General features: G+C 43.4%; 1 protein-coding gene across 1 annotated transcript in view; it reads left to right on the plus strand.

The window, feature by feature from the left end:
• The window catches only part of HIBCH (3-hydroxyisobutyryl-CoA hydrolase), a 267813-nt gene that overhangs the window by 14529 nt on the left and 237304 nt on the right, over positions 1 to 15980 (plus strand). The window contains exon 2 of the mRNA XM_075829922.1: positions 11499 to 11541. Coding sequence (XP_075686037.1) covers positions 11499 to 11541 — 43 coding nt within the window. The remainder of the gene's footprint in view (positions 1 to 11498; positions 11542 to 15980) is intronic.

The following is a 15980-nucleotide window of genomic DNA, read 5'->3' on the forward strand; positions in this document are numbered from 1 at the left end:
TCATCTGACAGATGTGTGGCGCTGGAAATACCCGCAAGAAAAAAAATACTCCTATTACTCCTCTGCCCATAAAACCTTTTCTAGAATTGACCTTGCTCTGGTGTCACAGGACCTTTTGCCCGCAGTAACTGCTATAGATATCACTCCACGAGGCATCTCAGATCACTCGGCTCTCATTTTGTCATTTACGGTTGGTCCCCCAGCTGACTCCAAAATATGGAGACTACATCCGGCCTGGCTGTCCTCTCCTGAGGTTCTGTCAGAGGTGGCGGCCTCTCATGACTCATATTGGGATCATAATTCCTCATTTCCAGACCCCTTGGTAGTGTGGGATGCATATAAAGCCACTCTTAGGGGTGCGTTTATGGCAGGGGTTGCAAGGTGTAGAGCAGTGTCCAGAGAGAAGGAGAGGTCGCTGATAGAAGAGAGTCGGAGAGCTGAGAGAGACTATATTGCAGATCCTTCTCCAGGTGCGAAGAGTCGGTGGGCTGGGGTCCAGAGGGAACTAAACCATATACAGGTCGAACAAACTAAAAAGCAGGTGCTGCATACGGAGGCAAGGGTGTTTGAGTTTGGTGACAAAAATGGCAAGCTTCTTGCATACTTGGCTAGGTCGGAACGTCCGTGTGCCTCTGTTCCATCTATTCTTTCTTCTGAGGGTACTCTCTGTACTGCCCCATAAGATTTAAATAAAGTGTTAAGTGATTTTTATGCTGACTTATATAGTTCCAGATGCAGTGGGCCTCCAGAGGATATAGAACGCTTTTTGGATGACCTCCCCCTATGGCGTTTGACTGCTGCTCAGGCAGGGGAACTAGACGGCCCGCTTACAGAGGACGATATCACTGATGCGATTCGGTTGTTGCCATCTGGTAAGACCCCAGGACTTGACGGCCTGGGGGCTGATTGGTATAAGGATAGCTGTGAGGTTGTGGTGCCCAGGCTTAGGGAAGTCTATTCTGCTGCTCTGGAGATGGGGGTTCTGCCGGCATCTATGAGGGAAGCCCTAATTGTGGTGCTGTTGAAGCCTGGGAAAGATCCGATTCTCCCGGATTCCTACCGGCCCATCTTGTTGATTAACTCAGATGCAAAGATACTTGCCAAAATATTAGCTACCAGATTAAACAAAGTTATATTATCCCTCATTCATCCTGACCAAACAGACTTTATGCCTGGGAAGGGTACGGATATTAACGTACACAGGTTGTTTCTTAATATTGATGTGGCACGATACATCCCCTGGGTTTGTTCTTTCCCTAGATACATATAAAGCCTTTGATTCAGTTGAATGGAGGTATCTCTGGATACTGCTTTCCCGTCTTAATTTTGGTCCCAGATTTCTGGCCCTTGTCCGTCTGTTATATGAGCAGCCTGTCGCTAGGGTGAGAACAAATCTGGATGTCTCTAAGCCCTTCTCTTTAGGTCGGGATACGCGCCAGGGTTGTCCACTTTCCCCTTTGTTGTTTGCTCTTGCGATTGAGCCTCTGGCGCTGGCAGTTAGGCATTCTTCCTCCATTATTGGTATCCCTCGAGGCTCGCTAGTTGAGAAAATATCCCTGTATGCAGATGATACTTTGGTGTACCTAGCGGATGATGGTCCTTCGTTGTCTTCACTCTTGCAGCTGATTGTTACTTTTGGGGCGTTCTCGGGGTTGTCGGTTAATTGGTCTAAGTCGGTTATGTTCCCTCTATGTGCAGAATATCGCTCCCGGCAGGGGCTCCCTGTCCCGTTGCAGGTCGTGTCTCAATTTATGTATCTTGGGGTGCGGATTTCCCTTAATTTGTTACGCTTTCGTGAACTTAATCTGTGTCCCTTAGTGGCCTCTACTGAAAAGCAGCTAAACTCTTGGAGGAACCTCCCCCTCTCATTATATGGTAGGATAAACCTTTTTAAAATGATATATCTGCCTAAATTTCTTTACCTCCTACATATTTGTCCGATTATCTTGCCCAAACAATTTTTTGGCCACCTGGATGGGATCCTACGTGGGTTTTACTGGCAAGGCGGCATACCCAGGTTTAGTCTCAGTCTTCTGCAGGCCCCAAGGAATGTGGGGGGGATGGCGGCGCCCAACCTTTACTTATATTATCTGGCTTCGCAGCTGGTACTGGCTCACTGGTGGATTGACATTGACTTAATGCGGCCACGGCGCTGGCTGGAGCACTGATGACTTCCTATGAGAGTCTTACCAACCTCTTATATAGGTTTAAAACTTCGTGTCATGCGCCCTTACCGTTAAAAACTATTGCGAATGCCTGGAAGAAGGCACAACTCTTACTAAAAGATACTACGGATTCTTCTGTTTCCCCCAGGACTCCGTTATGGAATAATCCATGGCTGCCTCACCTGGTGTCCCTGCCGGGAGCGATGATGTGGGCTGGGGTAGGGGTTCGATTTTTAGGCCAAATATACTCTGTAGACAGCGAGTTTGTCTCCTTTTCTGAGCTAGAGGAGAGATTTGGGGTCTCGAGAAAGGTTTTTTTTATCATTATCTCCAGTTGAGACATGCCTGCTTGGCTCAGTTTGGTTCTGTTATGCCAGCTTTGGGGTTTTCCAGATTGGAGGACCTACTCGGCACCCCAGACCTTCCTAAGACCCTTACGCAGACGTATGCCCTGTTGCTGTCCTCTGTAAAACGTCCATTTGATAGGGCGTACCTGGGGTGGAAGAGAGATATCCCTGATCTGTCGGAGGAGTGGAGGGAGGTGGAGCTTTCGTTTTTTGATTCCGTAGTTAGTGCTCAAGACTTTTTAATACAATCACAGTTTCTGCACAGAATTTACTATACTCCGGTTAGACTTCAGAGAATTGGGGCCTCTGGTTCGGACAGCTGTTTTAGGTGTCAGTCGGATGTTGGCACGTACCTCCACTGTGCATGGTCCTGCCCTAGGATTTCACTATTCTGGTCAAGAGTTGTAGAGTTTCTGCATGACAACTTTGAGTTTCCCAGGGTTCTCTCCCCTCAGGTGTGCCTCTTGGGCATTATGAATGAGTTAGTACAAGGCTATTATGACAAAATCTTTTTCCGATTTGTTTTGTTCTGTGCACGGAAGGTTATAATTATGGAATGGAAGGCCACGGTGTGTCCTAGTATAGAACATTGGTTACAACTGGTAAATAAGTATATACCATTATATCAGAAATTATACATTAGCAGAGGGTGTCCTGACAAATTCGGGAAGATATGGGCTAGATGGATGGAGATTTCGGACACTGTTGTCTGATAGATAGGAGTGAGTGAAGTGTGACTGGTTGTCTGTTTTGACAATAATGGCGGTAAAATGTTGATCCTATTTTCTTCGTCATACACTTATATGCACCTGTGATCCGTTAAGTTTTCATGTGGGCTTTTGCACTGTAATTGTATTTTTCTATATAATGATTGTCATTGCCAACTATTGCGGTTGGTCAGTATGATATGTATGTTTTTGTGCGCAATTTTGCGCTTTTGTACATTTGTATTTTGAGAAAAAGTTAATAAAGAAAACCTTTTAAAAAAAATAATTAAAACCGTTATGTCTCCTGGAATGCGGCAATACAAAAACTCATATATTTGTTTAACCCCTTCCTGCTGCAGCCACTTTTGAGCCTCCTGACAGAGCTTCATTTTTCAAATCTGACGTGTCATTTAATAACTTCGGTAAATGCTTTTACCTATCAAAGCGATTCTGAGATTGTTTTCTCGTGACACATTGGACTTTATATCATAAAACTTGGTCGACACATTCATTGTTTATTTGTGAAAAACACCAAGTTTTTTTTCTAAGTTTAAATGTATCTGCTTGTAAGACAGATAATAATACCACACATAATAGTTACTCATTAACATTTCCTATATGTCTACTTTATGTTGGCATCGTTTTTTTAACATCCTTTCATTTTTCTAAGACGTAACTAGGCTTATAAGTTTAGCAGCAATTTCTCACATTTTAAAGAAAATCTCAAAAGCCTATTTTTATAGGGTCCAGTTCAGTTCTGAAGTGGCTTTGAGGGGCCTACACAATACAAACCCCCATAAATGACCCCATTTTAAAAACTGCACCCTCAAAGTATTTAAAACCGCATTTAGAAAGTTTCTGAAACACTTTAGGCGTTACTGCCCAGATTATGCATTTATTTAAATTACATTTTAGGCATATTGTCAGGTTTGAAGAGGTCTTGTGGTGCCAAAACAAAGGAAACACCCAACAAAAGACCCCATTTTGGAAACGACACTCCACAAGGAATTAATCTAGGGGTGTACTGAGCAGTTTGGTGTTTCATAGATTTTATTAGAATTTGGGCGTGACAATTTAAACTTAATAAAGGATAAAAAGCCCCCCAACATTTGTAAAGCAATTTCTTTCAAGTATGGAAATGCCCCATAAGCTGCTGTTAGAGCTCAGAAGGGAAGGAACGCCATTTGGCTTTTGGAGCACAGATTTTGCTGAATTGATTTATTGGCATCAAGTTTGCAAAGCCCCCAAGGTACCAGTACAGTGGAAACTCCTCAGAAGTGACTCCATTTAGTAAACTATACCCCTTCATGAATTCATCTAGGGGGTTTAGTGAGTATTTTGACCTCACAGGTGTTTCATAGCTTTTAGTAGACTTGGGCAGTGAAAATAGAAATTTTTTTTTTTTTCCTCACTAAGATGTAGCTTTAGCTCCAAATTTTTCATTTTCTCAACAAATAAAAGAGAAAAGGAACCACAACATTTGTAAAGCAACTTCTCGAGCATACGAAAATACCCCATATGTGGTCATAAACTGCTGTTTGGGCACACGGCATGGCTCAAAAGGGAAGGAGCGCCATTTGGCTTTTGGAGTGCAGATTTTGCTGGATTCGTTTCGGTTCGAAATGTCGCATTTGCAAAGCCCATGAGGTTCCAGTACAGAGGAAACCTTAGAGAAGTGACTCCATTTGGAAAACTACACACCACAAGGAATTCATGTAGGGGTATAGTAAGCATTTTGACCCCACAGATTTTTTGCTGAATTTATTAGAATGGGACCGTGAAATTTGAAAATGTAATTTTTTTCCCCAATAAGATGTAGTTTAAGCTAAAAATGAAGAGTACGACAATACCCCATATGTGGTTATAAACTGCTGTTTGGGCACACGGTAGGGAAGGAGCGCCATTTGGCTCTTGGAGTGCAGATTTAGCTGGAATGGTTTCTGTTGCCATGTCGCATTTGCAAAGCCCCTGTGGGACCAAAACAGTGGAAAACCCAGAAGTGACCTTATTTTGGAAACAACACCCCTCAAGGTATTCACAGAGGGGTGTAGTTAACCCCATAGGCGATTTACAGATATTAGTGTGCAGTGGATGTTTTAGAGTGAAAATGGCAAATTCCTTAGATAAAACAATATGTCCAATATGTTGTGCCCAGCTTGTGCCACCATGAAAAGACAGCTCTCTAATTATTGTGCTGTGTTTACTGCTTTTAGAAACACCCTACATGTGGTCCTAATCTTTTGACTTGACCTACAACAGGGATCAGGAGTAAAAGAGTACCATGCGAAATTGGGGCCTAACTTGGCAACTTACAAAGTATTGGTTCACAATTACAGAGGCTCTGATGTGAAATAATAAAAGAAACCAATGAGAAGTGACCCCATTTTGAAAATTACACCCCTAAAGGCATTTATTAGGGCAGGGGTCTCAAACTCGACCAGGTATGTGGGCCACATATAGAAAAAATTTGAAGTTGACGGGCCACATTACTTTCAAATTGAATACAAAATAAAAAATTATTGTTAATCAATTTGTTATTTGAACTACTATAACAATACTACACTACTATAATAATACTACATTACTATAATAATACTACATTACTATAACAACACTATATTACTATAATAATACCGCTAGGTTTAAACGTAACGGAAAGTTGCGAGTTTTCTCCACGTGCTTATTTCAACAATCCAGTTTAAGTGTCGCTAAATGCAGTCCGGCGGCTCAGTTGGCAGCGTTTGGCAGACACACGAATGTCAAGATTGGGCCGCCACCTTTTTAGATAGTGCCACAGTGCCCTCTGTAGATAATGCCACAGTGCCCTCTGTAGACAATGCCACAGTGCCCTCTGTAGACAATGCCACAGTGCCCTCTGTAGACAATGCCACAGTGCCCTCTGTAGACAATGCCACAGTGCCCTCTGTAGACAATGCCACAGTGCCCTCTGTAGACAATGCCACAGTGCCCTCTGTAGACAATGCCACAGTGCCCTCTGTAGCTAATGCCACGGTGCCCTCTGTAGATAATGCCCCGGTGCCCCCTGTAGATAATGGGTCGGTGCCCTCTGAAGATAAATGCCACGGTGCCCTCTGTAGATAATGCCACGGTGCCCTCTGTAGATAATGCCACGGTGCCCTCTGTAGATAATGCCACGGTGCCCTCTGTAGATAATGCCACGGTGCCCTTTGTAGATAATGCCACGGTGCCCTTTGTAGATAATGCCGTGGTGCCCTCTAGACAATGCCACGGTGCCCTCTGTAGGCAGTGCCACGGTGCCCTCTGTAGACAATGCAACGGTTCCCTCTGTAGACAGTGCCACGGTGCCCTCTGTAGACAGTGCCACGGTGCTCTCTGTAGACAATGCCACGGTGCCCTCTGTAGACAATGCCACGGTGCCCTCTGTAGACAATGCCACGGTGCCCTCTGTAGACAATGCCGCGGTGCCCTCTGTAGACAATGCCGCGGTGCCCTCTGTAGATAATGCCACGGTGCCCTCTGTAGACAATGCCACGGTGCCCTCTGTAGACAATGCCACGGTGCCCTCTGTAGACAATGCCACGGTGCCCTCTGTAGACAATGCCACGGTGCCCTCTGTAGACAATGCCACGGTGCCCTCTGTAGACAATGCCACGGTGCCCTCTGTAGACAATGCCACGGTGCCCTCTGTAGACAATGCCACGGTGCCCTCTGTAGACAATGCCACGGTGCCCTCTGTAGACAATGCCACGGTGCCCTCTGTAGACAATGCCACGGTGCCCTCTGTAGACAATGCCACGGTGCCCTCTGTAGACAATGCCACGGTGCCCTCTGTAGACAATGCCACGGTGCCCTCTGTAGACAATGCCACGGTGCCCTCTGTAGACAATGCCACGGTGCCCTCTGTAGACAATGACACGGTGCCCTCTGTAGACAATGACACGGTGCCCTCTGTAGACAATGACACGGTGCCCTCTGTAGACAATGACACGGTGCCCTCTGTAGATAAATCCTCGGTGCCCTCTGTAGATAATGCCACGGTGCCCTCTGTAGATATTGCCACGGTGCCCTCTGTAGATATTGCCACGGTGCCCTCTGTAGATAATGCCACGGTGCCCTCTGTAGATAATGCCACGGTGCCCTCTGTAGATAATGCCACGGTGCCCTCTGTAGATAATGCCACGGTGCCCTCTGTAGATAATGCCACGGTGCCCTCTGTAGATAATGCCACTGTGCCCTCTGTAGATAATTTCCAAGAGTCTCGGGGAATATATGGACAGTGATGTCAGGGGATTCCACAGAGACCCGGAGAAGAGCCTATACTAGCGCTGTGCCCGGGACTCCAGCTCTGGGAAAGCCCCAGACATCACTGTCAATATGTGGACAGCGATGTCGGGATTCTACAGATTCCCGGAGCAGAGCCTATACTAGCGCTGTGCCCGGAACTCCGGCCCTGGGGAGGCCCCAGACATCGCTGTCCATATGTGGACAGCAATGTCAGGGGACTCCACAGAGTCCTGGTGCCTATACTAGTGGCACTGTGTCCCGCGGGCCGCAGATGACCGCCTCAGGGGCTGCCTGCGAGCCATGTGTTTCAGACCCCTGTATTAGGGGCTTGGTTGGTATTATGATCCCACAGGTGTTTTCCAGAAAAGAATCCGCTGCAGATGGTGCAAAGTAAAAATTTCAATTTTTCCCCATGTCTATGTTGTGCCCAGATTGTGTCACTGGCGACACACACCCCAAAAATTGCAAAAAGGGTTCTCCCGGGTATGACTATAGCATATATGTGGACGTAAACTGCTGTTTGGGCACAGAGTAGGGCTCAGAAGGGAGGGAGCACCATTTGGTTTTGGAGCGCAGATTTTGCTTGGTAGTAATTTTCTTTGGAGTTTTAGGCCCTGTTCACACGGTGGGCATTCAACTAGTTTTTTGGTGCTTTACGTGCCGAAAAACGTGTCAGAAACGCATCAAAAATGCATGATCTAAGCTTCCCATTGACCTTAATGGGAAAGTGCATTGTTAGTGCATACGACGCGTTTTTCACGCGTGCGTGATTAAAAAATGCGTTGTGTAAAAAAAAAAAAAAGCGTCATGTCAATTAGTTGGCGCCAAAATGTGCAAATTCCCATACGCAATGGGAGTCCTTATTACACAAAAAACTCGCTAAAAACGCATACAAAATGCGTAACAAAACGCAACAAATACGTGTAAAAAACGCCTGTGTTTTAACACCTTCCCGACCGCCCACTGTCTTTTGACGTCAGGCGGTGCGGGTGGTTAGTCTACAGAGACGTCTTTTGGCGTCGCTGTAGATTAGGCTGATGAGCGCTCGTGTGAGCGCTCATCCTCTAAGCAGGAGCTGTTACTAACAGCTCCTGATCTTAGAGCAGCCTCCTGAACACAGCTGGGGTCGGCAAACATTCGGACCCCAGCTGTTTAACCCTTTGATTACCGCGGTCCGTGACCACAGCATGATCAAAGGGAATTCCCCTCTTTGATCGCATCACCGGGATTCCAGTGATGCGATCAAACAATGGGGAATCCCTCTGCAGTCAGCCCTGGGGACCTACAAAGGACCCCAGGGCTGTCTGTTCCGTGTGCCTGCTGTTCGGGCACACTATGTGCTGCCCGATGCAGCAGCCTGTGTCATAGTGACACAGTGTAATGTATTAGCGTACAGAAGTATGCTAATACATTACAAGTAAAAAATAAAGTTACAAATAAAGTTATCCCTTGATGGGATTAAAAAAAAAAAAAAGTAACAAAACAAATGAATAAATAAAAAGAGTCTTTATTTTACATTTTATTGCCCTTACACTAAATAAAAACAAAAAAACCTACGCATATTAGGTATCTACACAACCGTAATAACGTGAAGAATTAATCTAATGGGTTATTTAGCGTGAAACGTAAACGGGATAAAAAATAAACAAAAATTACAATTCCGAGAATCGCTTTTTCCTATATTCACGCCGTAAAAAAATTTTTTTTTACCCCCAAACTGTGGGAAAAAAAAATACTATTTCTCTCGCATAAAACAAGGCCTCATACAGCCACGTCAATGAAAAAATAAAAAAGTTATGGCTGCTGAAACGCAGAGAGGCAAAAACAGAAAAATTGAGCTGGTCATTAAGGTCTTTTCAGGCCCGGTCATTAAGGGGTTAAAAAGCACTTTACGAAAACGCTAGCGTTTTTTACACGTCGTTTTTTTTTTAGGACCATGTGAACATGGCCTTACTGTTAAATTAGTTCATAATGTTGGGGCATATGTAAGTTGGACTGAGACTGCGGCATCTAATGGGTTAATGGCGGGAATTGGTGCTTGCTGTTACAGCAGGGTGTCAGCTGTAACATACTGCTGACACCCGCGGCTGATGACGTGAGCTCAACTTCTGAGCCCGCGCCATCTTCTTTTAGTAAGTAATAGGCTGACATCAAGCCTATTGGGCCTTGACTCTGGCAGGGCCTACTAGGCTTTTGTACCTGGCAGGCCAGGAGGCCATTGTTAGGCCTCTGGTTGTCATAGCATCCATCGGCAACCCCGCAATCTCGTAGTAGGGATGACAATCGGCTATAAATAATTTACTGTAGATGCCGCAGTCGCTGTTGACCGTGGCATCTAAGGGGTTAATGTCGGGGATCAGAGCTGGCTCTGGTCCCTGCTGTTACAGCAGGGTGTAAGTTCTAACATACATTTGACAGCTGCCTCTGATGGCGTGGTCTCAGCTTCTGAGCCTGGGCTATCCTTTTGTTGTAAGTAAACAACATTTTGCGGGAAGCACTAGCTTTCTATGACGTATACTTACAACAAATGTCAGGAAGGGGTTAAAAGGGTTTCTATTGTGCAGATGTAGTAAAACATAAAAAACCTCTAGCCAGTCAATGATGCGGTTTTAACGATTGGCTATACATGCCCCTCCATGTGATATGCTGTTCACTGTTGCAAATCACAGGCAGTTTAACTATAAAATGTTTACACCAATTGGCTGGATATATTTATGTGCAGAAAATCAATACTTCCCGAGGCAATGGACATGTTGTTACCTTAGGTCTGACTGCTGGCCTAGGTGCATTACTTTACAATTATCAACATTAAAGAGAGTCTGTCACCGACACCGCTAACACCACTAGATAGGGGTAGAGGAGACAAGTTTAATCATGTTGGCAATAATGCTGCAAGCTACACTAGGAAACATCATCACGCGCTGTATGCTGCTAATAAATGTAAAGTGTTCGGCTTCTTCAGTGGAATATTCAATCAGGCATTATTTTTAGTTAAAATAGGCAAAATGGTATAGCCTATGGTATAGCCTTACTTTATCAACACCTACCATGTCATGTGGCACTGCCGGCACTCATTTTATTTGCTAATATCTACTTTACTGTCTCGTGTCATGTTAGGTGGCCCCATGCCATGTTTTATCCATAGTTAGCCCATAGTTACTTTCCCTGCAAATAGGTAACTTGGGATCCAGAGTAGTGAATGTATATACACTGTGTGACATTCATAGTATGCACTCCCTTAGATAGCAATGCAAATATAATGAAATAGAACAACAAAGTGGGAATGTGCAGGATTCAAATCAACTGTCAGCATGTAGAGATTTATAATCCTAACAAGCTGAGGAGTCTCATCAGCTATATTGCCTTTATACTGTAGAGGCTCTGCTCCTTACCTGACTAGCAGGGCAGAAATCAATTTTTATTGGCTGCTCTGCAGTGAACAGAGGATCACTATGCAAAAACTGGCTGTGGGGAGAGTGACTGAGAATATGTGTCCCCCAGCACTCAGCTCATTAGGTGGATGTGCACATTGATATCCACTATGTACTACTATGTAAGTAAATGTTATAACTTCTAACTGGATTGTTTTTTTTAACAACGTGTAAATGGCAAACATTGTTAATTTTTTTTTTTATCGATACAATGAATATGATATTTAATCATGGGTCAACCCCTTTATTGATTGGGCTGATTGGCCACTCTAAGTTACTTAATGCTGGGGGTGGGGAGGGGGCAGAACGGTACCTTAGCATGGAGGGGTCCGTGTTGCTGTGGTTGACAAATCTGGAAGAACTCTGGATGTTTATCCAGGACAAGAAGAAGGCATAAACACATGGCTGTATTTGTAGCACATGTTTCTTCTGTGTATTCTTAATGGGAGATCCCTAGTCAGGAGGCCCAAGCTACAGGATTCATACAGTTTGTAAGTCGGCAAGATTCTGTGAGGACTTTAAGTAACTTTTTTATAATTTTTAATTAAAGTGTATTATTTCTACCTGTTTATGTTTTTTTAGGTTGATTACCAGTAACAGATTGCAAATCATTTTACAGCATTTGGTGAGTACACAATCTACATCTTATGTAATATACGTATTTTGATCATCACAGTTAAAGAGGCTCTGTCACCAGATTTTGCAACCCCTATCTGCTATTGCAGCAGATAGGCGCTGCAATGTAGATTACAATAACGTTTTTATTTTTAAAAAACGAGCATTTTTGGCCAAGTTATGACCATTTTTGTAGTTATGCAAATGAGGCTTGCAAAAGTCCAAGTGGGTGTGTTTAAAAGTAAAAGTCCAAGTGGGCGTGTATTATGTGCGTACATCGGGGTGTTTTTAATACTTTTACTAGCTGGGCGCTCTGAAGAGAAGCATCATCCACTTCTCTTCAGAACGCCCAGCTTCTGACAGTGCAGATCTGTGACGTCACTCACAGGTCCTGCATCGTGTCGGCCACATCGGCACCAGAGGCTACAGTTGATTCTGCAGCAGCATCAGCGTTTGCAGGTAAGTCGATCTTACCTGCAAATGCTGATGCTGCTGCAGAATCAACTGTAGCCTCTGGTGCCGATGTGGCCGACACGATGCAGGACCTGTGAGTGACGTCACAGATCTGCACTGCCAGAAGCTGGGCGTTCTGAAGAGAAGTGGATGATGCTTCTCTTCAGAGCGCCCAGCTAGTAAAAGTATTAAAAACGCCCCGATGTACGCACATAATACACGCCCACTTGGACTTTTACTTTTAAACACACCCACTTGGACTTTTGCAAGCCTCATTTGCATAACTACAAAAATGGTCATAACTTGGCCAAAAATGCTCGTTTTTAAAAAATAAAAACGTTACTGTAATCTACATTGCAGCGCCTATCTGCTGCAATAGCAGATAGGGGTTGCAAAATCTGGTGACAGAGCCTCTTTAAGGACAACCTTTCACCAGCCCATACATGTGCGGTTGAGTGCACCATGTAATAGGCACTGCTGCAGAAACCTTGTGTCACTTTAAACTACTAGTCATTCTTAATTAATTAGAATATCATCAAAAAGTTAATTTATTTCACTAATTCAATTCAAAAAGTGATTCTCTTATATTATATAGAGTCATTACACACAGAGTGATCTATTTCCAGCATTTTTTCTTTTTATGAAAACCCAAAACTTAGTCTCTCAGAAAATTAGAATATTGGGTAAAAGTTCAAGATTGTAGAGGGTAAGCCACAAAGGGACATTGCTAAAGAAGCTGGCTGTTCACAGAGTGCTGTATCCAAGCATATTAATGGAAAGTTGAGAGGAAGGAAAAAGTGTGTTAGAAAATGGTGCACAAGCAACAGGGATAACCGAAGCCTTGAAAGGATTGTCAAGAAAAGGCCATTCAAGAGTCTAGGGGAGATTCACAATGAGTGGACTGCGGCTGGAGTCAGTGCTTCAAGAGCCACCACACACAGACGAATCCAGGACATGTGCTACAACTGTCGTATTCCTTGAGACAACATCAGAAAATGTAATGATAGTAATATATTAACCCCTTAACGACTGGAGTATAGTGTTTTTACGTCGGCCGTTCAGGGTAGTTATTCTGAAGCGCCGCTTTTTCACGTTGGCACTTCAGAAGAACTTTCCCTGCATCGTGCGGGGATCTCCTGAAGCCCGTTCTGTTGCTAACAGCCTTGGGCTTCAGGGCAACGATCGGAGACCACTAGCAGTGTTCTCTGATCATATTTAACCCCTCAGATGCGGCGCTCAATAGCGAGCGCCGCAACTGAGTGATTTTAGAGGGAGGGAGCTCCCTCTCTCATCCCACTGGCAACCCCGTGTGCATCGCGGGGTGCCTATGGGTTATATGGCAGCCTGGGGGCCTAACAAAGGCCCCCAGGTCTGCCTTTAGTGATTGCCTGTTAGGCCATGCCAGAGGCATGACCTAACAGGTGGCTGTCAGTTTTACACTGACCGGCAATAATACACTGCAATACCGAAGTATTGCAGTGTATTATAATAGTGATCAAAAGTTTGCACAGTGAAGTCCCCCAGTGGGACTAAAAATAAAGTAAAAAAAAGGTTAAATAAAGTTTGAAATAAATACATAAATGTCCCAAGTAAACAAAAATAACCCCCCCCCCACTTTCTCCTTTTACAAAATACTTTATGAAAATAAGTAAAAGGTTACTCATATTTGGTATCGCCGCGTCCGTAACGAACCCAACTATAAAACGATTACATTATTTAACCCACACGATGAACACCGTAAAAGATATAATAAAAAACAACGCCAGAATTGCTGTTTTCTGTTCATCCTGCCTTCAAAAGTATTTGATAAAAAGTGATCAAACCGTTGTATCTACTTCAAAATGGTACCAATAAAAACTACAAGTCGTCCCGCAAAAAAAAAAGCCCTCATACAGCTGCATAGGTCAAAAAATAAAAAGTTATGGCTCTTAAAATATGGCGACACAAAAGCAAATAATTTTTTAAAAAATGTGTTTTTAGTGTGTAAAAGTAGGAAAACATAAAGAAATCCATATAAGTTTGGTATCGCCACAATCGTAACGATCCGCTGATTAAAGTTATTATTTTATTTATACCACGCGGTAAACGGCGTAAAATTAAGACGCAAAAAAATTTGAGAAATTTCTGTATTTTTCCAGTACCCCACTAAGAAAAGTTATTAAAAAGTTAATCAATAAATTATATGTACCCCAAAATGGTGCTATTATAAAATACAACTTGTTCCGCAAAAAAAAAGTCCTTATACAGCTATGTCGACACAAAAATAAAAAAGTTATAGATCTTTGAATGCGACGATGGAAAAACGTACAAAATTGCTCGGTCATTAAGGTTTAAAATACCTTCGGTATTAAGGGGTTAACATGCTCTGTGGTTCTAAATACTAGTTGTGCTGTAATTCTTTAGACATACGTGTCACATATATTCATGTGAATATTAATCTCCTGACCACAGTCCTATTATAGTCTTCTATGTATCTGTATCCAGGTTCAGACCTTGCAAGGTATCTCTGCCTTAATCACTGTAACGGTACATGCTGTACAATTCATCTCTAGGGGTTGCAATGTCAAACAAACCTTATTGGTCATGTTGTCCATTGTACGCTGTACATTTTCAATCTAGAGAAGTTAGGATAGCTTGATATGGATTGAAGATCAAAGTACTATAGCTCAGTGCCAGGACCCTCCTAGAATAATATTTTTTTTCTTCCCTAAAACCTTTATTGATAAATAAATCCAAACAATATAAAAGACAAATGTATCATTACAGGTAAGTAACATATAAAATTACAATGTTGAGTATTATCAAAAACAAAAAGATCCAGATAGGGTACATCAAAGAAAAAAATAAATCTGTCTGCAACAATAAATAACATAAGATAGGGCGTTTCTATTATTATAAATGGCAGAGGGGTCGTGATACTCAGCGCTCTGACACTGTCCAATCAGCTACGGGCAGTATCAGCGCGGCTTGTCCTATGTGATCTCTCTCGCGACATCCAACAGTTTTGTTGTCCTTGTCTGCTTAACCCCTTCCCGCTCCTGGACATACTATTAGGTCATGGCAGCTGTATCGTTCGCGCTCCATGACCTAATAGTACGTCTCGGGAGTAACGGCCGTTTCGGCCGTCCTCCCGACACATGCAGTAGCTGTGACAGCTGCTGTCTCGTATAGCAGCTGTCACAGCTCCTACAGCGGGGACCGATCGCTGTGTCCCCGCTGATTAACCCCTTAAAAGGGGTTAAGCTGCCATCACCGGCCTGCTACACGATAGCAGCCGGCGATGGTGACTATGGCAACCGGACACCAAACAATGGCGTCCGGCTATGCCATAGACGGAAGCCTAGTGGGTCCTGACAACGTCAGGACCCACTATGCTTGCTGTCAGTGAGTAGCTGACAGTTCTAATACACTGCACTACCCATGTAGTGCAGTGTATTAGAATAGCGATCAGGGCCTCCTGCCCTCAAGTCCCCTAGTGGGACAAAGTAATAAAGTTTAAAAAAAGTAAAAAAAAGATGTGTAAAAATAAGAAAATAAAAGTTTTAAAAGTATTAAAAGTAAAAATCCCCCTTTTTACCTTCTCAGTCATTTATTATTAATAAAAATATATAAACAAACAAATAAACTATACATAATTGGTATCACCGCGTCCGTAACGGCCTGAACTACAAAATTATTTCGTTATTTATCCCGCACGGTGAACGCCGTAAAATAAAATAATAATAAACCGTACCACAATCACAATTGTTTGGTCACTTCACCTCCCAAAAAATGGAATAAAAAGAGATCAAAAAGTCGCTTGTACCGAAAAATGGTACTGATCGAAACTACAGTTCGTTACGCAAAAAATAAGTCCTCGCACGGCTTTATTGATGTAAAAATAAAAAAGTTCTGGCGCTTAGAATAAGGTAACATATAACGTATTTTATTGTGCAAACGCCATAAGACATAAAAAAAAACTATAAACATCTGGTATCGCCGTAATCGTATCGCCCC

The sequence above is a fragment of the Rhinoderma darwinii genome, chromosome 6 (genome assembly GCF_050947455.1).
Source record: "Rhinoderma darwinii isolate aRhiDar2 chromosome 6, aRhiDar2.hap1, whole genome shotgun sequence".
NCBI lineage: Eukaryota > Metazoa > Chordata > Amphibia > Anura > Rhinodermatidae > Rhinoderma > Rhinoderma darwinii.